The sequence below is a fragment of the Cydia strobilella genome, chromosome 6 (genome assembly GCF_947568885.1).
Source record: "Cydia strobilella chromosome 6, ilCydStro3.1, whole genome shotgun sequence".
Lineage (NCBI taxonomy): Eukaryota > Metazoa > Arthropoda > Insecta > Lepidoptera > Tortricidae > Cydia > Cydia strobilella.
Window position 1 is genome coordinate 3,407,917 of NC_086046.1, and position 15,751 is coordinate 3,423,667.

Below are 15,751 nucleotides of genomic sequence, written 5' to 3' on the forward strand. Positions count from 1 at the left end.
ATACTCAACACTCACTACGAAACCAAAAATGTAATTAAAACTTAAATTAAATATACACCAACCTTATATAATTATTAAAAAATGAGACACCCACTGTTTTTATGGAAATATTTCCTGAAGAACATAAAAAGACTAGACTTGAAGTGTTTTAAAATAACTTAAAAATAATAATAATATTCGAGAATATTATGAGCAGTTTTTTGTGATAAAATCGTAAGATGAACCAAAACTCGGTAATTTTTACCACAACAATGAACCATACCATAGTGAACCGTACTAGTAACAAAACAAGGTTGATTTTTGTTCCATTATTTTGTATGCAATTAATAAGTTTTGGTTCTCACCTGCAGAAATATATTGCCTTAAAATAAAATGTACCTAACTTGAACAATTATTTAAGTTCCTGGCCAGGAACCCTAAAGATTTATTTACTTTTAAAATTAAAATAAACTTATCACTAATACATTAATCCCATTAATGACCATTGAAAAAAAACTAACCAAATAACAACTAAAAAAAACATTTAAGTACATTATTAAAGTCATTAGAGATTACAATTAAAGTCAGAATGTGTGATGTACACAAATTTCAAATAAGCATAGACCGTAAAACTAAGGGTCTCTATTGTTTCCCACAAAGTTTTAAGTCATAATGTTAAAGTTAAAGTTTGATAATTCATGAAATAAAACTATGAAAACGGATTATATCGCGTATATTGAATTTATAATACATCCCGACGTTTCGAACCCTTTACAGCGTTCGTGGTCAACGGGTGACTGAGGAAAAATTACAAAGTGCAAAAATACCCACATACTAAATAATGAACAATCATAGACTACAAACTTTAAGGCTGGTTGTACATGCAAAATCGGTTCATAAGGCTAGTTATACACTACAATTATTTTCAAGTAAAGATATATATTTATACGCGATACGCGATACGCGTTTCGAAACATCGGGATGTATTATAAATTCAATATACGCGATATAATCCGTTTTCATAGTTTTATTTCATGAGTAACTATCGCGGTAACCGAAGACAATATTTTGATAATTCAGTTACTAAAAAACATGACTTTACCTCGTTTTTTTAGCATTAGAAAAAAGGTAAACAATCTTGACGTCTTTTAATTGGAAAACGCTTTTTAAAAATCAGTAACTATTACTTATGAAACCAAAAGAATGTAAATGATCGTATTTGATTTATAATTGTTGCATATTTGGCGTGACTTATTTTTCAAAAGTGATTTTCAATAAAGAGACACGGCAAGACCTTTTTTTCTAATGCTAAAAAAACGAGGTATAGGGGTAGGGCACGATTTTTCCCTATGACTATTCATAATTCATAAACGTACTACAAACCTCAATTAGCTATTAATCGTTAGTCTTCCTGTCATATTGATTTACATTTGTAAGAAAAGGATAAAACATAAATTAATTAATTAATTGAGGCTCATAAAGTTATATGAATAAGCGGGTTTGACTTTATACCTTTTCCACAATAATAAGTGCCAGTTGCACCATCCGCACTAGACAGACTGATTAACGTCACCCGGCGCGGCGCGGCGGTTTACTATGAAACTTTTTATACAATAAAATTTAGCGAACTCTTTAACGATGACAAACAGTTTGGTGCAACCGACCCTAAGTCATTGGCTAAAGTAGTCATTGGCTAAAATAGTCATTGGTTAAAGTAGTCATTGGCTAAAGAAGTCATTGGCTAAAGTAGTCATTGGCTAAAGAAGTCACTGGCTAAAGTAGTCATTGGCTAAAGTAGTCATTGGCTAAAGTAGTCATTAACTAAAGTAGTCATTGGCTAAAGTAGTCATTGGCTAAAGTAGTCATTGGCTAAAGTAGTAATTGGCTAAAGTAGTAGTGGACATCAGACGCTTGGGCGGGCGAGCGGGCGGGAGCGGAAGCCGCGGCTGCAGAGCTGCGAGATCTGCAGCGGGCTCTTACCGCGTGTTTCAGGGAAGTACAATCTGTGTCCAAATAATGTTTATAAATCGCCAGGTGACAACCAAAACTTACACGCGGGGTTACAGGCGTTCATTTCCAAAGGTCATTCCCAATAGGAAATTCCCACAGTAACCTTACAATTATTTTGACTCTCACTGTTCCCTATATCGCGACATTCGCGACGGACGCGAGGAACTAAAAGGCAGAATAAAGCAATAAATAATATTCTACCCCAACTCTTTGTCGAGGTTTTCTCATTTGATGAATTTTGATGAGGTTCTTTAAAAAAACGGTAGCAGGAGTCTGTTTACTACTGTGATCCCTGCTATCAGGCTAGTTGCCACCAGTGATATAAAAATCTTACCTTTGAAACACGAAGAGCGCAGCAGTGACAGCGGAGAAGATGATGAAGGAATACGCTCCAATAGCGTCCCTTACGACGGGGAAGGTCATCCCCACAAGAAAGTTGCCGGCCCAGTTGGCCAACGAGCCCCACGCCATGCCGGCGCTGCGAGGGGGCACTTCGAACATCTCTGTAACAACTTACCTCTGAAATACGAAGAGTGCAAAAGTGACAGCGGAGAAGATGATGAAGGAATACGCTCCAATAGCGTCCCTTACGACGGGGAAGGTCATCCCCACTAGGAAGTTGCCGGCCCAGTTGGCCAATGAGCCCCACGCCATGCCGGCGCTACGAGGGGGCACTTCGAACATCTCTGAAATGTAAACATAGTTTTTTAATTTTTCGGATATAAATCTATAGTTGTTAATTAGTTTATTTTACAAATAGTTAGTAATTACAAGTTATAACACACATGTCATACAAAATAAAACATTACAAAGATCTTAACCTAAACTAGAACCTAACAAACACAAAAACTATTCACAAAATGCGCCCCGCGCCCCTCCAGATGCAAAGGAGCCCATCACGCTCGCTACGTTGCCACGTTGAACAGCGATGGACAACCTTTGCAAAAGGAACGACCCGGAGCGAGGGTCATGACCACTCTCCCGCAACTGTCTGCCCACTTCCCCAATAAAAGTCTTTAATTGAACACAAACATCGCTCATATTTAATAAAAAATACGAAAATTACGTCTTTGATGCAAGCTTTAATCGCCGACTGTACCTATCATCACCCATTTAATCTACTACTCATTTAGACTATTCTAATACCCAAACGCGCGAGATTGTGCTGTATTTCCATATCATAAACATTTCGACTGAACCTTCTAAGAACGCCTATACGTCTAAAAGGTTTATACGGGGGTATCTGGGAGTTGTAATAAGAAAGCAGAAGGATTTATGAAATAAAACTATGAAAACGGATTATATCGCGTATATTGAATTTATGATATGATATGAATTTATAACGGGTGACTGAGGAAAAATTACAAGGTGCAAAATACCCACATACTAAAATAATGAACAATCATAGACTATAAACTGGGACTATTGGGATACCCTCCTACAATTTAGGAGGGAATTAAATCTTCTCGGGTCCGTGGTGTAGGGTTGGAGCCGGCGTAGTTTTTATCGCGTATATATATATATATATATATATATATATTTTTACTTGAAAATAATTGTAGTGTATAACTAGCCTTATGAACCGATTTTGCATGTACAACCAGCCTTAAAGTTTATAGTCTATGATTGTTCATTATTTTAGTATGTGGGTATTTTTGCACTTTGTAATTTTTCCTCAGTCACCCGTTGACCACGAACGCTGTAAAGGGTTCGAAACGTCGGGATGTGTTATAAATTCAATATACGCGATATAATCCGTTTTCATAGTTTTATTTCATGAGTAACTATCGCGGTAACCGAAGACAGAAGGATTTAATTAAGGAACATGTAATAACACAATCACGACCGGGAGACAACTAAGGAGCGAGCTAAGCGTTGGACCTTCCATAGGAATGCTGGCGACGCATAAGCTGTCCCTATAGTTTACTAGACTACCTAAAGGGATAAATTATCCTCATACACACCTGAAGCTATGAAGTACGGTATGGGTCCGAGTCCGAAGCCATAAGCCAGCACGTACGCGAACACTGCAGCCATACATACGTACGGCATTCCTGCGAGCGCGTCCTGAAGTATACGTAAATACCGTTATTCATTGTCAAATTTAAAATACCGTTTGAATACTTGGTGATTTTGAGTCGTGATCCCGAATGTCAAAAATGTATTGAGATGGTCATACTGAAGGTATCCCATGGGACCGATATGAAAATCGTGAAAAAATATACCTTTGGGTCTATTCGTCTACTACGGACCCGAGCGCTCAAGGTGTTAGATTTTTTTTCGCGAGACTGTGGATAGTCCCTTGGGGAATTTATTTAGTATGCCCATCATAACACATTTTGATAATCAGTATCATGACCCCAAAATCACCCTGTATGCCAGTTTACCATGTATATTTGTTAGAAAGAGACAATACATATTTAAATAGAGTTTTAATTTTTATTACTTATAAATAAGTGAGTAGAAATTGACGAACAGTTAATGTAACGACTGATGCCAGTGATTTAAGGTTGGACGCTGTTCTGTCTCAAGTTGGCCATGTAAATAAATTTAAACTTTGAGAACACATTTGTATCTTTTTACCCCCTTATTCATAAAACTTTACGAAACTGAATTAGTTAAATTATGTTTTATCCCTTTCTCACAAATGAATAAGTCAAAATGACAGATAAAGACTAACGATTTTTCTTAGATTTTGATTTGATGGATAGAGTTCGTTATTCTGTACAACATAAGCGTAATTTTACTGTATGTCCTACAAAATCCTCCACTGAGTTACGGAATACGGATAACGTATGGAATTTTTCATAGCTGGAATTTTCATACATTTTTTTGTCCCAAATTTGAATTTCGTGTTTATTCCGACCGGAATAAGGAGCTTTTCAAACCTACCAATTTTTATCAAAATCTGACAAAAAAATAAAAAAGGCCCAGCTAATTCCGGCCTGTAATGCGTTTATGAATAACTCTATCCATTAGTCTATGCTGTTTCATACTCACCAAAAATCTTATGGACACAGCGAGCGCGGCCAGACATATGGCCGCCGCTAATATAGATCCGAGCAGCAACGGCCTTCGTCCACACTTAGGCAGCAACTTGATCATCAGTAGCGCTGTGCACACGTTGATCGCCCCACAGCCTATGGTGGCGTACTGGGAGCCTTTAGCTGATAGCCCGGCGCCGCGGAAGATTATGTCGGAATAGTAGAATACCTGAGAACAATGATTACAATGAAAATGTATTTTTAGGGTTCCGTACCCAAGGGGTAAAAACGGGACCCTATTACTAAGACTCCGCTGTCCGTCTGTCTGTCTGTCACCAGGCTGTATCTCATGAACAGTGATAGCTAGACAGTTGAAATTTTCACAGATGATGTATTTCTGTTGCCGCTATAACAACAAATAATAAAAAGTACGGAACCCTCGGTGCGCGAGTCCGACTCGCACTTGGCCGGTTTTTTTATTAGGTACGCTTATAAACTGATATTTTCCACGCCGGCATACAAAAAGTAATATAAAAGAAGACATAGTCTGGCAAGCCAGCTCGAGCCATGATCGATCTCCGTCATAAATATTGAATTTCGAAAAAAAAAACAACCCAAAACTGAGGAGCTCCAGGCCTTCGGCGAGGATGCCGGGGGAGTAGTTCAGTTCCAGGTGTGTACTCACAGCATTAATCCCGCTGGTCTGCTGCCCAGCCTGCATCGAGCACGTCAGCAGCAGCACGAGCCGAAGCCTTGGCTCCTGCAGCACGCGCAGCATGCTCCACTGCAGGCTGCTCGCTTCCTCTGCTGCTCGCGCCTCTTCCCTGAGGAGCTCCAGGTCTTCCGTGAGGATGCTGGGAGATACGGCGCGGAGGCGGCTCAGTTCTGGAATGTGAGTGGTTCAGTTCCTGGTGTGTACTCACAGCATTAATCCCGTAGTTGTTTATGAACACCAAGTATAAGAGGGTGCCTAAGTTGCTCCCTTGAGGTACACCAGTTTTAATTTTACGACATTTTGTACAATGTTTTATTACCTTAACAAAACTATTATTTTTGTTTCGATCTTCACAAAACTCAATTCACGATTCTATTCATTCCAATTTCCTTTAATTCCATAACTTTCGAGTTTCCCGAGAAGCTTGCCATCAAAAGCTTTGCTTAAATTTAAACATAAGGACAATATAAGTGCAAGAATCACCCAATAGCACTTTGATGCCATTCAAAGGTATTTGTGAAAACCATTCAGCCGTTCTTTAAATATCATTAACTTACCTTTTAAAGCAGTTTCCTCTTCCCTCTTAACCACGTAAAGATATTTTGGACTTTCTGGCAGTATAAAAATAACAGGTACACAAATAATGACTAGCACAGCATAGGCGGCAAGAAGATAGGGCCAATCGTTCACTCCACCTGAAAGAAAATTTATATTAACATATTAACTAAAAACTAAACTAACTATTAACAAACTAAAACCTAATCATCATTGGCGATGAAAGACGATGACTAGCGTGGCGGGGACTGCCGAATATACCCTCTACACTATCGTGCCCGCCAGTCATCGTCTATCATAGCCGATAGTGTAGAGGAGCCATAGTGGCACTCCGTGCACCCGCCCACGCTAGCGGACGCAAAAATACTTAATTTCTGAACGCAAGTTTCATAAGCTTTTTTTTACCAGCAAGTAAAAAATATTCTATTTACTGTGATTAACTGGGTAATTCCTGTCACTGACGTACATAAATTAACTGGGTGATTTCACTGTATAGGATTGCTCATAAAATTATTTAAAGATATCTCTTAATTTAGCGATAAGAGCGATTCCACTTAATTTTTATAAGTACCTATTTAAATTCTAAAAGAATTTATACTGTTATATTGCCAACAAAGGCACTCATCTCATATATTCGCGCTAGACATAACGACCAGTAAAAGTAATTCAGGTTAAAATTTCAGACGATCTAAGACAATGCCACGGAAATCAATCTTAAATTACTTTGGTAGTAAATCCTACACACTAATAGGGAAAACCTTTGAATTCAAACCCTATTACTATAGCAGTAAGGACTTACCCAGAATAACGTCCAGGCCCATAATCTGCCCCACTAGAACCCCGACGTTGACCCCCATGGGGCACACGACCCCCATTGCCCCGGCCAGGGCCATTGGGGCCAACTCCGCTAAGTACATTGGCACAATGCTCGTGGTTAGACCTGAAATTATTTTCACTATATTAATTACACAGCTTTAAAAATTTAGAGACGTCAAGTTACGTTAAAGATGAATGACGTCAACCGCGAATGCTAAAGAAGCCAGTCACTGGAGGGGGTCTTATATTTTTTACCTAAATGACATTTGACATTTATTCCAATGTGTGCAAATTGTATCGTCCTGAATCCCAGAGGCCCATATAACGAAATTTTTCCGAAATTACTTTTTACTTTTATTGAATAAGACAAGATTATAATTTCTAAAACAAAACTAAAGTTACTGGCTACCAACCATTCTGTGTCAGTGTTATCACTAAATCTGCCCTAATAAGTACAGCTCCACTGAGTTCGCTGCCTGTCATACTAGAAACAAGGCACCTGCCACCGAAATCACAGTGGACAGAAATGTATTTATATAACTCACCGGCTGATAGACCAACGATGAGTCTGCCCAATATGAGCAGCTCCACAGAGTTCGCGGCCTGACATCCTAGAAACAAGACGGCTCCAACCACCGAAATCACAGTCGTCAGAAGCGTCGCTTTTCTCCTGAAATGATATGCTGGTCATCTGTCATCGTTATATGGAGGGGGTATTTTTTTTAAATAGGCAGATAAAAACTTTCAAGCTCTCATAGAAACATTAAAAAGACGCAATAAAATAAACTAGAAAATTAACACTACAAATAAATAAGTAGGTACACAAAAAATAAGCTACACAAAATAATCAAATTTAGCGAATATAAGATAAATCGATTGAAACGAGATCTAAAACTGATGACGGCACCAACTATCATTGATGACATCTTTTGTGCTAACTCTTGTAAAAATGCTGTTACTAATAATAATCTGCCATATTTTGTCGCGTTGCTTCCTATCAGGGACTATTATTAAATGGCCATATAAAAAAAAACTAACCTGCCAAGGTTGTCAGCCAGCGAAGCACCGAGTATAGAACCCGCGAAACCACCGATGGTAAATATGGCGACCACCGAAGACCACGGCACATTCATCCAGCTCTTAGTAACAACAACATCGATCACGCTCCCTTTTGTATCACTAGTGATTAAACGTGTCTATAATCACTTATCAGTCTGTCATAAAAATACCACCAATGGTGTACTTCCTTTTTGGCGAAATTTATTTCGCCAAATTTCACTTGGCAACCTACTTTTCGCCAAAGTTTCATTTGGTAAACCAATTGTGGGCATAACCTTACTTCGCAACCATTTCATTTCCCAACCCCATACTTGCGAAATGAAAATGACGTACTAGCTTGGGTTAGGTTAGGTTGGATTATGTAAATTTGCGAAATGAAATTTCGCCCAACTAAAAATATGGGAAAAATAGTTTGGGAACTGAAAGTTTGTCAAGTAATTTTCGCCGAAACATCAGTAAACCTCACCAACCTGCCAAGCTTGTCAGCCAGCGAAGCTCCTAATATGGAACCCGCGCAGCCACCGACAATAAATATGGCGACCACCGAAGACCATAGCACATTCATCCAGCTCTTAGTAACAACCACATCGTAATGCTCGATCACACTCCCGTTTACGAAGTTCTGGATTATCTGTAAAGTCAAAACAGTTTATTATTGTCAACGATCAGCAGATCGCGACGGCAATGACACGTTTGAGATATGTGTTAGAGTTAGAGATAATTAAAATTAGCATCTGGTTTGCGGTTTATTAAAAGCTTGTGTAACCTGTAATCGATATCTGCTACAAACATTTTCGCGAGAAAAAGAGGCAGATAGCGATTACTGATTACAAGGCTTTTACAAAACGCAACCTGGGTTATCGACAATCTTATTCTGAATAATAAAGAGTTTTACGGTCACATTGACAGGAAAGGCGATACTGTTGAACAAGTAATAGTCACTGGAAAAGCAGGTCCTTCTGTTTGTCTGTGACTAATATTCGACTTACCGCAGCAGGCGTATTGATGACACTGATATTGTATCCGACGGGAAGAGAACAGCCTAATGTTGTTGCGACACCAGCTAGCACTAAGTAGAAGGACCATTCGGCCTTGTACTCGGTGCTGTTGGTCAGCTGTTGATGCTCGTTTGTAGGCTGTGAACATATTGGTTATTAATTGATTTATAAATATAAAGGTGAGTCCAACGATGTCATAATACGTCATTTTATCAGGGAAATTTCATAAAAGGTTTAGATCAGGGGAGCGGGTTTAAGCGACCGCTGTAGTACATTTGAATTAACTAAGAGTAAGCAGATCGACACTAAAAGCGTTTTTAACCAAAACTATTGCATATATCCCTTAGTTAGACGGCGGGGTTATACAGCGATACTAGACAGCTTTTTTTTTTCTTTGTGGCCAGGCCGACTGTACTCCCGTAAATACCAATGGTGGATTCATATGTGCGCTCAAATTTCTCATTACTTACAAGCATAATAAAATCTATCGTCTAAGAGCGCATATAGCGGAGGCAGCGGCAATAATATCAGCAGCAGCAGGCAACGCAGCACCGAAGACTAGAATCGGCCACACCCAGCCGCAATGCCAACTGCCCACCACACCGTATGTGAGCGCAGCGCACGCGGATCCGTGGCAACCGATAGCTGGTATGTCGTTCAGGAAATGTATATACTAACAGCTTCTTAACCGACCTTCGGTGGAACAGCTGATCTTCGGTGGAACTAATGTTTTTGCAATAAGGTTTACGAGCTTTTGTGGTTATTCAACAGCGTTGACGATGGTAGGTATCTTATTTAACAAAATTTAATATACTAAGATGGCTCTTCCTTGTGATTAAGTGTAATTTGTATATATTGACTGAGCTAAGTTGTTTATAAAAAAACATCACATCTTGCATCTGTGACTGAATCATTGCCTTAGCAAAATATGAATGAGTTTTAATATATTAAGAACAGGTCACTCACGTATTTTAAGGAGAAAAGCGCTCGACATGTTTCACTCCGTACCGAGGAGTGTCATCAGGTCAGGAGCTTGCGTTGACGGAGCTCCTGATGACACTCCTCGGTACGGAGTGAAACATGTCGAGCGCTTTTCTCCTTAAAATACGTGAGTGACCTGTTCTTAATATATTTAATATAGCTGTGTCTCACGGAAGTTTTGTTAGTTTAAGCTTTATCTTTATATGACACTAAAACGACAGTTGGTATTGTCAATTTAGTATACAAAAACAGGATTATTGGGTTGGGATTAGGATGATACATAGGTAAGCTGATAGGTATGTACTGATAGGTATGTACTGATAACAAAACAAGTCAAACATGTCATAAGCACAATGATTTCAAGTCAGGTACTATTAGAATGAAGTTAAACCATTCGAAGAATGACGACACACATGCACAATTTAGTAATAACAAGTAAAACATTAGGTAATTAGCGTTAAACCCCATACGTCAATCCGCACAATAATAATTCACTTTACGTAACTTAAGAAGCATAATACCTGAAGATATATTTATACTATAATAGTGTAGGTAACAAGTACATGCAAAGGTTCAAAGGTGGCATAATGCATAGATTGACGTAGAAGGTACCTACTGTCCGCGCGCCAATTCCGTGCATTCGGAGGTCGAGGAAGTGGGAGGGTGTGCGTCACGCCCGTACAAAATGACACTACTCTGTCATGACGCCCAATATTCCTAACATTCCTTCGGAATTTGCGTGCGGACAGTAGATTGACGTAGAAGGTCGAAAGTTATTGACAAAGGATACAGATCATAGAGACAGTGGGTGAGAACATAGTTAGGCCGAGTATGAAGGTAGTCAGTTCAATCAAAACGAGCACTATGGACGCGGCGTAAGCGGCGACCAACCTGCAACATGCAAAACTTCCTGGTTATAGATTTCCATGGGGTAGAATGGGTACATGACAAGAAATACTTTCTATAGAGGTTCATTCAGCGGATTTGTCTACTGTGAGTCCCGTACAAACACGATTATCGGGACATTATAGAGGGTACCGCCACAGAATAAATAATAGTCCTACCGTACAGACAGTAGGACTATTATTTATTCTGTTCTATTTGTGGTCGTGCAAGCAAAGGGACGTCAAGTTGTGCCAACCCTAATAATTGCTCGGAGCAATGCTGAGCCCAACGGAGCAGTTTGCCCGAAGCGAGGAGATTTGCACCCCTGCTAGTGCTATGCACTGGCGGCAGAACATTGCAGATAAAGATTAGACAGCTCCATGGAATGCTCCAAGATGATGCGAGTGAAGTCATATGTGTACAAACAACGGAGACGATAAAAATAATCGTCAGAGTGAAGGTGGGTTCCCACGGCCCGTGTTATTACAAGTCAGGCACGCCTGTGGATGCCTGTGCGGCTATCCGTCGAAAGTGGGTGACGACAGGCGACCACGACCGTTCCCACGATCTGAGGCGCGGTCAGATCTTTTTTTTAACCTGACTTGGGCTCTATTGCGCCTAGGGCAAGTAGAGCGGTAGGACTGTGTGGGGGGATGGTAGCCTGGGAAAAACCAGGACCCTTCCGCATCACACGAGACGGTTCGGTCAGATCTGTGAAACAACGGGCCGTGGGAACCCACCAGGGCCTACCGCGAACACGGAAGTTCGCAAATTGTAAGTCATTCTAATTGGAGTAAAAGAGAAAGATGCCCGAAAGATCGAAAGATAAAGATGAAGAAAGATAATCAGCAGGCATGAGTAATTTATATATGTATTTAAAAAGGACGGAAGAAAAAGATGGTCACAGGGTCACAGTAAACATTCATGGTCATTAAGAGGTTAATAGTTCATTTATTGTTATGAAAATGATTATATCGTATATTAATAAAGCGGGAATTTCAATAAAAGGTTATTAACCTATTATCTGGACTATGAAACATACACCTCGCTATTATAGCTCGTAAAATGAAGTCAGTATTATACGGATAAAGTTATTAGTATTACGAACAAGATTTAAAAAAAATCTTAGATAGCTATATCGGTCTCTATATTTCCGTGTGTTCATGCTTGTTATGTGTTAGCGTAGTAAAATAAAATAAAATAAAACCAAGCCATGATGATTACATACATATTACATATCCAGCATGCATGATAGCAAACACGATGGAAGATGATAGTTTAGTTTAACTTATTGAAGCAAAAGTTTTTGTGTGCGTTGCGTGAGTTGCGCCTGAATCGCCTGATTACTTTAGATATGAGTGTGTGTGGTTACCAGGGAGGGGCGTGGTCTCTCTCTACACATAAATAAATACATATTAAGCAAAGTGTATGTGGTGACATGTAAACGTAAGTACTATCAGCCGCAAAAGTGCATGGCGACTTTATTAATGAAATCATGCATAATTTCTCTATGCAATTTCGCAGCTCACTGTTACATTGCCATAAGAAATTTTTAACTTGAGACAGGTACTTATTCTGTGCCTGTTTATTTCAAACAATGAAAAAAAAATCTATTAAATTCTCAGATTTCTGCGGTAAGTAAGATAACAATACATACACAAACAAATACAAATTTTAATTGCTAAAACCCAGACAGTTATATATATTCACAAAATATTAGCAAAAACATAATAAGAAATACGCAATAAAAACCGGATTTTTTACATATAAATTCACTATAAATATATAAACATAATATATGTATATTATGTATACAGACATAACATAAAGAGACATACCGTTTTCTCATTATGTTCACGAATCATTTCACTTGAACGAAAAAACAAACAGAACACGACTGTCGCCGCGGGCAGTTGGCGATAAATAATGCATTTAAAACGAGTTGAGATTATGTACCTACCTAAACCTAATGGCTAACAACTCCAAATTCAACATAGGTAGTCGACTTACCTTGAACCTTTACGTAGGTGTTTATTTAAAACAAAAACACGAACACATACGAATAGAATACACGTTAATTTATTAAACGATTCAAATAACATACATCACTCCATTCACTAGATGCCGTAGAACCCATAAATTTAAAATTCGTTGGCGCGTGCGAGTGCGAGTCTTGAAATACGACACGTTTTCGCGCCGAAACTTTCTTTTTAAATACCAAAGACAATGAACGAATGTGATTAGTTTTTAAACTTGTTTACACGATTATTTTCCGTCAAATCTCCAATTTCTTTTTAAAGGGCAAAGATAAGGTAAGCACAAAAGTCCAACGTCACGTGTGGAGGATTCACGTGCAGCAATATTACCGTTGACGTCGGCTGACCGCCTAATGGTTGTGGACTGCCCGCACTACCGTCTTTACGCTGTGCGTCCGCCATAATACCTCGTGTTTTGTAAACTCTTCAGAAGTTATCAATTATAATCGGATATAGCTTGTTTGTCTCTGATCGCGCTAATAAGGGTCACTTCTTTTCCGTATTCTGAAGCTATTACTAAAGGCAAAATAAAGAATATTCCTTAAGTTACTCAATTATATCACAATGCTTTACTGTTTCGTAGAGCAACCACATTACTAATGTTATTATTTCAGGATAAGAAACTATTACTCAAGTAAAGACTGCTTATCTGTGAAAGTAATAAGTAATATTTTTTAATTTCAAAAAAGATTTAATTGTTTGTATGTACAGTATGCCACAGTTTAAACTGCATTTTGTGTTACTATAGTTTGTCACAGGACTGTCTCATTTCAAACATAGACAAAGAAAATCATACTCATATCATTGTCTTACACTAGTACAAGCACCCAAAGGAAAATGAGTATAGTTTTTTTTGTTCTTATTTACTGACAATTTGGTCTGACCAACTATACCGATTTATTTCAATTAGTACTAGTTCTTTTGTCTACTTTTTATGTGCTTTGATTTAACTTGCAATGTTTGTTTGTAAATTAGACCCACTTCCCATTATTTTCTTGAGCTAAAACTTCACATACATCTCTAAATTGGGTGACAATGTTATGGTACCGGCAAGCTCCTCTGATGATGGACACAGGAGGTGGCCATAGGGGCTCTGTGATATGACAATGCAAACTTTGGGGTGGAATAAATATCCAACAATCCCTATTTCTGCAATTCTTTATTTATTATCATTGCACACAAAGTAATAAATCCCAGTTTTTTTTATTTTTATTTATTTAATGTGACAGTGACAACCCTAAAGACCTGCCCCTTGTTAACATTACACACACACTGATACCATCTGCTTCGGACTGATAATACTACTAGTATGATGTTTTATAATTGTTACACCTTTCAATATGATCCTACATTTGTAATAGAAAAGAAACATGCCATGTAATCAAATACTAAATCTTATAATCTTATTTGAATATTGCAAATTATTGACACATGCAATGGGATTGTTTAATTCATTTATCCAAACATGTAATTTGAATGCCTGTTATTTTGTTAAACTTATAAACTTATTAAGCATGAGAATAGTAGTTTGTACCAAAATAAATTACGTAAAAATTATGGGACATTGGTAACTCAGATCGGGACACAATAACTATTGACCCATTTTATATGAATCAGTAATAATAGTCTCGTATTTTTTTTATCACTTTTTCCTGTACCCGTACCATGAGTCACTGACAGTGTCAAAACTAAGATATACTCTAACGTCTACGTAATTTACTTTCTATACATCTCGCTGGCCTTAATATGACAGTATGAGCGAGATGCATAGTAAGTAAGTTACGTTCATGCTAGCGTTTATGTCAGTGCCAAACTGATGGTAACCGTACTGGTTCCAGACAATGTTGTTCCATGACAAAGCAAAACAAATGACTCACTTTACTCACTTAGCGGCAAGTAGCGGCCCAACTTCAAAGAATGTTTTATAAACAGAACAATGCCTACTAATGTATAAACAAATACAAAGATAAACTTTGTTCTCACTATTTCAGTTATTTAAAGATAACACTGCATGCACAAAGTAAATAAACATATATAATCAGTATATTCACTGATTATGAGATAAGTCAATGGTCAAAGGCGTGAATAAGGCGTAAGATAACAGAAAGTTGACTTGATGTTGCGGCCTAATTATTACGTGAAAAGATAATATATTCTATTAACCGCATAGAGGTCGATAACCTTTTTACCCTGCAAAATTTCAATGCCACTGCTGCAATTAATGCTAATCTACGATTTGTATGATGTATCTAAAGGTTGTTAGGTTTTTCTATAATTATTGAACTTACCGACTGTGATAGGTCTCGAAATAGTTTTGGTGATACTGGCTTGGTAAACAGTGCTGCACGCTCTGCTGGCTCTCCCATATCAAGGAAACTAGCACACAAAGGTGGCCTATCAGAGTCAGAAAACGTGCTGGAATCAAAGTTTCAGCGCCTCTCATGCCGTGCCAGTTAGAAAATAAGTGTAATAATGTGCGCGCGTGCGAAAATTTTCAAAGCTCAAAATTTGCAGCAATGCGTTTGGTTTGTTGTCAGTGTCAACTGTCAAAATCGCGATGGTAACGAATAGTGATGTTCCGCTTCCGTTCCGTTCCCGGTAATATTCCTTGATCATATCCTGGGAAATATTGCCGAATTTTAAACAAATCAGTCTTTCGTAAAAATATTATTTAATTAAATGTAGGGTGTATCCAAAATAAACTCTTTATTCCTTGTGCTTTTTTTTATGTTA

General features: G+C 38.2%; 1 protein-coding gene across 5 annotated transcripts; it reads right to left on the reverse strand.

Moving 5' to 3' along the window:
• Positions 1 to 1,440: 1,440 nt before the first annotated feature.
• On the reverse strand, positions 1,441 to 15,525 carry LOC134741934 (solute carrier family 2, facilitated glucose transporter member 3-like). Of its 5 annotated transcripts, XM_063674809.1 has the most exons (13): positions 15,307 to 15,524; positions 10,888 to 10,988; positions 9,587 to 9,761; positions 9,108 to 9,254; positions 8,589 to 8,749; positions 7,605 to 7,729; positions 7,043 to 7,183; positions 6,246 to 6,383; positions 5,659 to 5,858; positions 4,990 to 5,202; positions 3,954 to 4,056; positions 2,507 to 2,675; positions 1,445 to 1,982 (listed from the first exon to the last, which is right to left on the reverse strand). In XM_063674809.1, the coding sequence occupies exons 3-13, from the start codon at positions 9,590 to 9,592 to the stop codon at positions 1,883 to 1,885; spliced, it is 1,503 nt and encodes a 500-aa protein (XP_063530879.1). In that variant the 5' UTR covers positions 9,593 to 9,761; positions 10,888 to 10,988; positions 15,307 to 15,524; the 3' UTR covers positions 1,445 to 1,882. The 5 variants fall into 5 exon arrangements, with proteins under 5 accessions (XP_063530878.1, XP_063530880.1, XP_063530879.1 ...); XM_063674808.1 differs by lacking the exons at positions 2,507 to 2,675; positions 9,587 to 9,761; positions 10,888 to 10,988; positions 15,307 to 15,524 and adding exons at positions 2,324 to 2,492; positions 12,821 to 12,865 and having other exon boundaries at positions 1,441 to 1,982; XM_063674807.1 differs by lacking the exons at positions 2,507 to 2,675; positions 9,587 to 9,761; positions 10,888 to 10,988 and adding an exon at positions 2,324 to 2,492 and having other exon boundaries at positions 15,307 to 15,525.
• Positions 15,526 to 15,751: the final 226 nt, after the last annotated feature.